Here is a 10,558-nt window from a genome sequence, read left to right on the forward strand (position 1 = left end):
GGGAGGAGCAGTGGTACAAAAGGGAGACAAGAATGTGATTCAATTATATTTAATTGAAATATGTTTTTCAATGTTAACAAATTCAGATATATTGAAATCATGTAACTTTTCTCATCATAATGCAGTAAAAGTTTTAAAAAAAAGAAAAAAGAAAAGAAGAATAGGAAATTCACACTGCCCTTTGCACCTCAGCTGAAGTTCTGAAGCTGGACAATAGCAAAATTGGATGGGGCTTATCTACAGAAAAACAAAATTACCTCATCTTCATGTACTTTAAGTTGTTGAGGGCAGTAAATATAATAATATGTATAAATTGCTTATAATATGATAAGGTCTGGTATTCCTATTAACTCTCATTTTTTTACCAGATACTTCTACTGTCCTTTGAAGGGTCTATAGTAGTTAGTCTATCAAGCATTTTAACACATTTTCCCAAGATATATCATGAATTATGACAATGAATGGGTCTAAATCCCAGGTCTTCTATCTGCAAGTTTATATATTGTAGCTATGTGATAATACTAAAATTAATGATTGTTTATTGAGTAAATATAGCAGTATTGTGTTTATAATTTTTCATTTATTCTTTTCAGTATCTTAATCGGATTTTGAATTATTATAATCATTGTTTACAGGTAACAAATTTTAGGAATATAGAAATCTCATTTAAAAATCAGAAATGAGGTTCAGAGTTTTAGTATGAATATGCAGGATTAAATACTGTCACATTGTTTTACTAAACTTAATGTTAGTGACTGATCTTCTGGTTTTCTTTGTTGAGGTTGGATGGGTCATTCTCCATAGACACTAAAAATCAAAGTTGGTGAACTGAACAGAAATCATTTCTAGACACTCATCCCAACCTGATTGTCATGACTGGCCTTGAAAACAGGCAGATAGATCATCAGCAGGCAAATATACAAGCTCGTACTTTTCATGAGAAAACTCCCCTAAACAAATCCATTTTAGCAACCAAATAAGGGCTATAGCACAGATAATTTCTGTACTTTCTTTTGTGTGACTTAGAAGTATTTTGAAGGAAAAACCACTTATATTTGTCTTTATCGTTAACTAAAATAAACTCTTCATTTGTGGAATGTGAAAAAGAAAAAAGAAAAAAAAATGGGATGGAATGAAGGGTTAGAAGCAAGCAGGTAGAGGCAAAGGAACTCTGTCCTGATTTGCTTTCCAATGTGATAAACACCATGAACAAAAGCTTCTTGGGAAGAAAAAAGTTTATTTGGCTTATACATTCCAATCAGTCAGTTAAGGGAAGCCAAGGTAGGAACCCAGAAGCAAGAACTGAAGCAGATGTTGCAGAGGTCACAGAGGAATGCTGCTCACTGGCTTGCTCTCATGGCTTCTCAGTCTGCTTTTTCATATAACCCAGGACCACTTTTCCAGGAGTGGCACTGCCCATAGTGGGCTAGGCATTCCAACATGATCATGAATTAACAAATTATCCCAGTGCTGGAGAGATGGCTTGAATGTTAAGAGCACTGGCTGCTCTTGAGGTGGATCTGGGTTCAGTTCTCAGCATCCACATGATGGCTCATAACCTTCTGTAATTTCAGTTCTGGGCGATCCAATGCCCTATTCTGAGCTCCATGGGTACCAGTCTTGTATGTTGTACAGATATAACCTTCAGGAAAACACACGTACATGTAAATAGATTATTTTTAAAGATTAAAAAAGGAGAAATAATATCCCACAGACTCACTTACAGGCCAATCTCCTGAAGGCATTTCCTCAGATGAGGTTCCCATTTCCCAGGCTTCCTTAGCTAATGTCAAATTGTAAAAACCACAACAAAACAAAACATTATATCCCTCTAACCAGTATAAACTGTCACCTGGCAAGATGGACAGACTCAAAAGGGAATTTTAATAAAGAAACTATGGGTCAATATGACTCTGAGTAACCTGAATCTGTTAACCTGAAATGCATGAAAGATGTTTCCCAGACCAATGCTTTTTGCTGTACAAATCACTGGTCTTGACCAGATCTCTTAGCAACAGGTGACCAGGAGGTCTTTTGAGGTCTACTTTTGGATTAGGGAAGAACCCTTATTCTTCTCTGTCTTTGAAGTTATCTTCTGAGACTCTCCCAGTGAGAACACACCTCCTCACCTGGCTTCTGGTCCAGTTGTGAGAACACATGTGGCTGTTGAGTAGCCCAAGAGATGAAGGAGTTCTCTCCTCACAGCCATACCATGCTCTTCCCTCCCTTCAGCTGCCTTGACTTCATCTTTCTATACTGGGCTCCCCCTCCACCCCTTTGATCCTTGGCTGTAACCCCCACTAGTCATTTCCTTTTCCCAAACAGTCCACCATACATCAGCACACACCTCTGGGTACAGAAATATTTAATGGAGACTTGATGTGAATCTTTGATTTCAACCCAATGTACCCACAGCTCTGGTTGATAGTGCCTCTGGGAGGCAGTTGGATCTCAAAGTTCCAAGGGTCTGGGATATAACGGTGATGGTTCTAATGAAACCCCCAGCCCTGCCAGGAGTCCTGTTCCTCGTGAGGATTACCATGGAGGAGGCTGAGTGTCTGTGGTGGACATTGGATCCTGCCATTGTTCATATTTTCTTTGGTGGATATTAGACAAAGAGCAGAGATCTTCCTCGGCCAACATTTTTTGTTCTACCCAGACGAGGACTTCGAGACGAGGCCAGTGTTCAGGTCCTGGGAATCCTCTGAAGAGCTATTATGTGTTGAGGGTTGAGGAACTGGGGCTGGAGGAGGAAGCATCTGGGGAACTTTGGTCCTCTGAGGGGGACATCTGTTCTGGCTTGTCATTCATTAAGAAACTTTGGGCGTCGAACTCAGAAATCCGCCTGCCTCTGCCTCCTAAGTACTGGGATTAAAGGCGTGTGCCACCACTGCAGGCCAGCCTGGTCTACAGAGTGAGTTCCAGGACAGCCAGGGCTATACAGAGAGACCCTATCTCAAAAAACCAAAAATAAAAAAAATAATAAAATAAATACTTTGGATGTTGAACAGCCCTTGAAGTTAGTGAGAGGACTGAGTTCTGCAGTCCTAAATTTGTAATGTCTAGAGAAGAGGGAGGGGACCGTCTTTATTAAGCTTATTACTTAATATTGCTGTGTGACAAAGTAAAACTACCTTAGCGGATTAAAAATGTACCCATTATCTCTCTCAGTTTCCACGTGGGCAGGAGTCTGGGTGTGGCTTGCCTGGGCCCACTGTTCATGGTCTTAGAGGATGCAGCCAAGTTGTGGGCAGTGCTACTCTCCTCTTTGGCACTCAACAGCCTTTCCCCAGTGCATGTGATAGTTGGCACAATTCAGTTCCTATAGTCACAGGACCGGGGACCCCAGTTTCAAGCCATGTGGTCCGTCCATAGGCAGCATGCATCATGGCTCTTTCCTCTGGATGATGGCAGAGTGTCTTTTTCTAGTCTGTGAAGAGCCCCATGTGAATAGTGTAATCCTGCAAGTCAGTTCCCATCACCTTTGGCAAGAACACAAGCAACCCAAGGGAGGGAATTTCCATAAGCGTTGCATTTAAGAGGACATCCTGTTCCTTTTGTCTTAGTTATTGGATCAAATGGAGCCACAGATTCTGCCCACGCTGAAGGGAGAGTTTTAAAAAGAGTGTGAACTTCTGAGAGGTCATCTTTGAGAGAGTGTTGCCCTACGGAGTATTTATTAATCTCGTCCATCTTGAAGGAGTGTGAGGAGACATGAAAGAAGCCACTGAGTTGAATGAAGAGATGTTGGAGGAAGCAGAGCACCTGTCATTTCTGGAGCCAGAGGATGACGGTAAGGAAGTCAGCAACATCACCACACCACTGGTCCCTCTTGGCCCACTCAATACCACACCTACACCCATCTTTGTGTCAGGTACATTCCTTCAAGTCACCAACCTCCTGAACATCATGGACAGTGAATCAGCAAAGACAGACACCACGGGGCCAGGTCTGGACATGCGGAAGACTTTGGCTTCAGTAATAATCACAGAGAAGGCTACCACTGATCCCTGTGTGGTGATGAATGCTCTCATCCGCTGCCTGCAGATGCCAGAGGTAGGGATGCCCTAACCCACCGCACCTCCTCTTTGACCAGATACGTTTAGATGCCTGGGAGTCCACCTACCATTCAGCACATCTTTTCAGTCACCATGAACACGGCATTAAGAGCTGAGATGCAGAGATGGCTGACACCAAAGGCACTCATATTCCTTAGGGCTAGTTGGGTTTAAGGTGGTTTGTTTGGTGTGGCAGGATTGGGAGGTACCTGGATGGTGGGGACTGGTCTCTGGATTACCTGGGATTGCAGTCTGTTCAAGTTGTCATAACAGAGGACCATAAACTGTATGGCTAAAAGTCCAGATATGTATTTCCTCTCAGTTATGCATCCTCAGTTGCATTCAATCAAGATGCCCAATAGTCGGGTTTCTGTTGAGGCTCCTCCTGGCCTACTGACAGATGCCCTGACACCATCTTTATGGCTTTTCTTCTATGGCAGTGATTCTCAACCTGGGGGGTAGGACTCCTTTGGGGATTTGTATATCAGATATTTACCTGACAGTAGCAAAATTATAAGTATGAGGTAGCAACAAAATAATTTTACGGTTGGGAGTCACCACACGAAGAACCGTGTTCAAGGGTCACAGCATTAGGAAGCTTGAGAACCACTGTTTTATGGAGAGAGAAAGACACAGGGAGCGCCAGTTTCTCCAAACAGACACCAGTCCCTTTGGATTAGGGCCCCACCCTTCTGACCTCATTAAGCCCAAATTACCTCCCAAAGGCCCTCCTCAAAATGCTACTTAACTTAGGGGATTGGTGTCAACATGTAGATTTTGAGGGAATCCAATTCAGTCTAGATAGATTTCATTTTCTACCTCAAAAAGCATTCATACAAGCAATTGGTGAACTATCCTTAGGAGTTGGCTACCGCAGGAAGGGCTAGGCTGTACAGCATTGCTCATCCGTAGACCTCAAGGCATCAGAAAGTACAGAAAACATGATTATTTAGTGGCCTTTAACTGTGCTTTATGCATAAAGCACAGATTGCATGTGGTGCATATACATTAAACCTGGGTTATCAAAGGTTCGTTGTAGCAGGGACACTTAGGAAAACATCAAAAAGACTACTTCAGGGGCAATGATAATAAAGGCTGAGAACTTGGTCTAGAGCTATGAAGTACTTACTGAACAGTCACCATGGTCTCATTGTTCCTCTGTGTTCAGAGTTCAAAGCCTAGACTCATGATGCTCTGTGTAAAATCATTCATGATTGAATAGTTCAGTTAGTAACATTCTTGCCTTGCAAACCCAAGGACCTAAGTTTAATCCTCAGAACCCACATAAAAATGCTAAGCATGGGGCTGGAGAGATAGCTTAGCGGTTTAGAGCACTGACTGCTCTTCCAAAGGTCCTGAGTTCAAATCCCAGAAACCTCATGGTGGCTCACCACCATCCGTAATGAAATCTGATGCCCTCTTCTGGGGTGTCTGAAGACAGCTACAGTATACTTACATATAATAAATAAATAAATAAATAAATCTTTTTTTAAAAAATGCTAAGCATGGTGGTGTGCGCTTGGAATCCCAGCAGGAGGCAGAGACAGGAGGATCCCTGGGTCTGGATGGAGGAGCCAGTCCAGCCTTAGGCTATCCTCTGATCTCCATTTGCATGCACACACACATGCATACATGCACATAGTAAGAGTCTTTCGAAACTACCCAGATATGGCCTTGGGCACACAAGCCATCTGCCCAACACTATTCTAAACCAGGACACCTTATTTGGTGCTAAGTGTTGCCCACACAGAAACTGCAGGAGAGAAAGATGTGTTTCCTGCCTTGAGTCCTTGGCTGGGGCAAAGGGCAGGGTGAACTTGCTTCTTGGGCTCTCAAGCCTGACACTAAATAGTGTGTGAAGGACCTTGTGTGTTGACCAAATGACACCTTCGCAGCTGACCGTTGATTGAGCCAAGAGAAATGACTTGCAAGTCCTAGGGACAGGGAGTGTTGGGTAAGTGCACAGAATTGGGAGAGGCTGGAGATGGAAGAGATCTGAGACAAGATGGCCAGAGAGAAGGGAATGAAGGTGGCAGGTGATGCTGGGAAAAAGCCCCACCCCTACTGCCACCTGCCATGCTTGCTCCCAGATTTCTACCCAGCGCAAGATGAACATCTACAACATCATGCAGGAGATTATCCAGCAGGAAGGGGAGATGGAGGAGCACTGTATACAAAGGCTGGTGGCCATTGCCTCCAAGCAGATGCGGGATATCACAGAGGTACTGGGGCCTGGACTCTGCCATGCCTTCCTTCTGCAGGCCCAGGAGCTGCACTGCAGCTGAGCCTGGTCCAGGCTGTCTCAGGGAACTGAGGCAGACTGAGCCTGATAGAGCCAGGAGGGGACTAGCGGTGCCTCTCTGTCCCCTGCAGACGGAGGGTTTCGAGACTGCCGAGGTGGCCAGTGAGACTCTGGTGGCTCTCTCCCGAAACCACTTCAGCTTGGTCATGTATGAACTGCAGCATCACCTCAAGCCCCTCAACCTCACTGACGAGTTTGTCATTGTCACCCTGGCCAAGCTGGCCAATGGCAATGGTAGGGATCTGAGACCCTGGCCAGATTGGGTTGGCCTCTTGATCTTATGTCACTCAGTTTACCTCTGTGTCTGGCCCCACCCATTGTGCTTCTCTCTTTCTCTGTGCCATCCCCTCTATGCCTAGTCCTTACCACTCAGATTCCTTTTATGTGTTTCTGATTCGCTTTTTCTTTGTCTGTCTGTCTGTCTCCTCTCTTCCCCTTTATCCCCACCCCCCCCACGCACCCCTACTCTGTTTTGTCTCTCCTCTCTGTTTCTCTGCTTATTTTCTCCTCCTTCATTCCACCTGCAAAAGCATATGGAACTCTTGCCCCCACGAGCCTGTGGTGGGTGCTGGGACCCAGTGGTGAGGAAAATCCATGTGGTTCTTAGCTTCTGAGGGGACCATAAACAAGGAAACAGGGAAACAAATACTTAAGAGATGACAGCTATGAAGAAAGATGGCCAAGATGGCTGTGTGAGAGCAGCTAAGGCTCTGACAACTGTATTCTAGCTGAGACTGAAAGATGGAAGAGAGGCATATGTGTGAAGAAGGTGGTAACAGGGCCTTTACTGAGGGCAGATAGCGTCACTGTGAATACAGAGCCACCTGTAGTCCAGAGAAGACCAAGACACTACATGTCCATTTCTGTAGAGGGGACAGTTAGAGCCAGAGGGGTGGGGGCATGGCCTGGTATGCAGGGGATGGAAGCCTGTTTGGGAGCTGAGGAGAAACGGAGGTAGCAATTGGATGGCCCACAGGCACAGATAGGCCTGAGCCTACAGATACTAATACTGGAGACCTGAAAGAAGGGCGCTCCTGGGAAGGAGAGTAGAGAATTAGTTCATTGTTAGAAACACACTGTGAGTCTAGAGTCTGAGGAAATGTGGAGGGGTGCTCTCAGCTTGAGGGGAGGCGACAGGTTTGAAAGGAAGGATGGGCCTAGACTCTGGAAGTCTCCAATGGGATTCTTTCATGTCTATGAGTCCTGTCTGCTGTCTTTCTCCATCCAAAAATAGAGAACACTGAGTCTTCTTCAAGAGTCATACATATGCCCTTGAGACAGACATGCTCCCTGGCCAGGACCCTCGCTGCCTTTCTTTCCACATCGGCCTTCTCCTGTGGCTCTCTGTCCCCACCACTCCTCTGTAGCTCCTCAGTTCTCTGCTCCCTCTCACATCTTTGCCCTTCTCTTCTTTTCAGTTCTCCCCTTTTAAGCATGCAACAGCTCACCCTATTCCCTGCCATACTATTGATGGCAAAGGGTTTCCCCAGTAGACTCCATAGTCTTAAGGTGGTAGGCGGTAGGGTCATCCTCTCTACCTTCTCCCTTCTCAACCCCTTCCCTGACACCCCGTGACCTCTTGGTGTCCTACAGTGTTTGAGTTCATGCCGTACATGGGCATCACCCTGGCTACCATATTCACGATGCTGAGACTTGCCAACGAAGCCAAGATGCGCCAGGTGATCTGTAGCGGTGCGTGTCTCACTTGGGCTTGTGGGTCAAGCCTTAACCAGAGGGAGACGGGGGGGGGGGTAAGAGGTGAGGAGGGGGATAAGGGTTTGTTAAAGGAGAGCTGTGCTCCCACCCCAGTGACTGCACAGTCTCACATTTTGTTTGGTTCACACCCTAGTCAGGGTTTCTGTTGCTTTGATAAATACCATAGCCAAAAGCTACTTGGGGAGAAAAGGGCTTAGCTTAGCTTACGACTAACTTGACGTCCAGCATAAAGGGACATGGGAGCAGAAACTAAAGCAGAGGCCATGGAAGGCTGCTCACTAGTTTGTTCCTCATGAGTTACTCAGCCTGCTTTCTTAGACGACTAAGGACCACCTGCCCAGGGGTGACACCTCCCCCAGTGGACTGAGACCTCTTCCATCAATTGTTAATCAAGAAAATGCCCCATACATTCGCCTACAGGCCAGTCTGATGGAGATGTTTGATCAATAGAGGTTCCCTCTCCTCAGATGACTCTAGCTTATGTTAAAAAGTTAACCAGTATATTGTGTGATCTGCCCCCTTGGGGGCATGTGGGTACGTTACAGGAGACCGTGGTCATATCTGTGACTCTGTGGAGCTTGTTCTATACTTAGGCATTTCAGAGAAAGGTGAGAGACATTTATAGGAAGGAAAGGGCTTGTCTCAGAGAAGTCCTTGGAGGCTATTCACATCCAAGCATCTGGTCCTGTGATTTGGTTATTTGACGCTAGGTTGGGCCCCAAAACCCTGATGTTCAAGAAAAAGATGATCCTGTGTTTGTTGCTGTCCTTACTGGAATCTCCAGATTGTAGTTCCACTTTGATCCTGCATCCCCAAAAGGAGGGGTTTAGACATACCTGTGTGTTCAATGCTCACATGGGCATGCAGAATCAGGGGGCTGCAAGCAGCCAACAGAGCAGAGAGGAGGGGGACTCAGCAACCTCAGGAATACCAGGAAGGAGTGGCTCCAACCCCGGCCCCTCTGACCCCACCTGCCTGTCCTGCTGCTGGCAGCCATGGAGACGTTCTGTGAGACGGTGCAGTTTTACCTGAGGCACCTGGAGGACAGCCTGTACCCTGTGATGACTGAGGACCAGTTTGCTGTGAAGCTCTTCCCAATGTACCGGTACTTCGTGACCGTGTGGCTGCGCCACCAGGACGTTGAGGTGAGGCTCGCTGTGCTGGGAGGTCTCTGTATTCTCTGGGTTATACTTCCCAGAAGATGCCGCAAAGCTTCTGGGTTCAGCCTCGTTCCTGGAGCCCTGAGACCCTAGGACTCTATGAATGCTGGATGGAGCGGGCGAAGGAGGCTGCTTGTGTCAAGGGCTAGAGCTTGCCGAAGGCCCACAGAGAGCTTTTAGATGAGGTCTTGAGACTGGAAGGCACTTGCCCCACTCCAGGTAATCTCTGGCTTTCCTGACTAAGAACATCGTGTTTAGACCAACTCTATAAGGCAGGACCACTTTACAAACAAGGGAACTGAGGCACAGAAGAGTTTTATTTATTTATTTACTTACGTATATTTATTTTGCACTTGCCCAAGGTTACTTGGTTTACAGACAAGACTCGCATCAGGTAGTCTAGTCCCACTGCACTAACCACGGTGGGGACTTTAGGGGGGAAGCCTGGACACTCTCTATAGTACCCCATCTGTATGATGCTGAAGAGTGTTTGAGTCGCTAAGATCCCGGTCCTGCCGGGGCTCTGGAAACTTCACTTCCTACACAGGTGAAACTGGGAGTCATCAAGTCTCTGAGGCCCATGCTGAGCCTTCTCCTGCCTAACGATGACCTGAGAGAACAGGTGTACGACTACATCCCCCTGCTGCTGGCTGAGTTCCAGGGTGGCCTGGAGGCCCTCTTCATCACACAGGTGACGGCCGAACTCAAGAAACTCTAAGCCTCAAGAGCCCACAGGTGCCAGCAGGCCCTACATCCATACCCTACACGACCCTGGAACTCTGGGAAACAAGCTGTCATTCCAGGCAGAAGGATCTCAAAGGGTCCAGGAGGCCACGGGGAAGCTGTGGTTTCCCTCTGGATGTTTAGGGTTACCGTAACTAAGAGCCTTGGGGTGTTTGGACTCTTAGGCGGTTAAATCCAAAGAGATTTTATGTCTAAGTAAAAGGACGCTGAGCTCTGGGCGGATTAGGTTTTGGAGCCTCCACACCCTCTAATGTGTGAGGTGGAGATGTTGCAGGTTCTGAGTGTAGGCCTGGCCCAGGCTGGTGCACACTGAAATGGAGCAAATGTACAGGGCAGGGCCTTAATGGAAAAACAAGGAGCAGAAAAGAACAGGCAGGACTGACTGGGGAGCCGCCTGCATAGATTGTGGCTGAAGAATAGATTTGGATTCAGCCCCCACTCTGGTGAACAAGAGAGGTAGAAATGGCCTTCTCAGTGGGCCCCCAGCACACTCTCCAAGTTTATCGGGCACACGAGTCATCCAGGGATGGTGGAAATTCAGGGTTGGATCAAGTCTATCTCGTAGAAAACTGAGCCAG

General features: G+C 46.7%; 1 protein-coding gene and 1 long non-coding RNA gene across 8 annotated transcripts in view; one reads left to right on the forward strand and one right to left on the reverse strand.

Moving 5' to 3' along the window:
• Positions 1-1,223: 1,223 nt before the first annotated feature.
• LOC116088737 lies at positions 1,224-2,457 on the reverse strand. The gene is made up of 2 exons (XR_004117994.1): positions 2,348-2,457; positions 1,224-1,642 (listed from the first exon to the last, which is right to left on the reverse strand). It is a non-coding gene; the product is annotated as an uncharacterized LOC116088737 (long non-coding RNA).
• Mroh2a (maestro heat like repeat family member 2A) overlaps positions 2,448-10,558 on the forward strand; it is a 36,466-nt gene continuing 28,355 nt past the window's right edge. For 4 of the 7 annotated variants that reach the window (XM_031368346.1, XM_031368342.1, XM_031368345.1 and 1 more), the window contains exons 1-8: positions 2,448-2,690; positions 3,567-3,793; positions 3,875-4,056; positions 6,149-6,280; positions 6,432-6,594; positions 7,954-8,052; positions 9,070-9,221; positions 9,784-9,927. In XM_031368346.1, the coding sequence (XP_031224206.1) occupies positions 3,715-3,793; positions 3,875-4,056; positions 6,149-6,280; positions 6,432-6,594; positions 7,954-8,052; positions 9,070-9,221; positions 9,784-9,927 (951 nt within the window). In that variant the 5' untranslated portion in view covers positions 2,448-2,690; positions 3,567-3,714. The remainder of the gene's footprint in view (positions 2,691-3,566; positions 3,794-3,874; positions 4,057-6,148; positions 6,281-6,431; positions 6,595-7,953; positions 8,053-9,069; positions 9,222-9,783; positions 9,928-10,558) is intronic. The other 3 variants (XM_031368340.1, XM_031368344.1, XM_031368341.1) reach the window with 2 other exon arrangements.

This window comes from Mastomys coucha, unplaced genomic scaffold (assembly GCF_008632895.1).
Source record: "Mastomys coucha isolate ucsf_1 unplaced genomic scaffold, UCSF_Mcou_1 pScaffold14, whole genome shotgun sequence".
In the NCBI taxonomy this organism is placed as follows: Eukaryota; Metazoa; Chordata; class Mammalia; order Rodentia; family Muridae; genus Mastomys; species Mastomys coucha.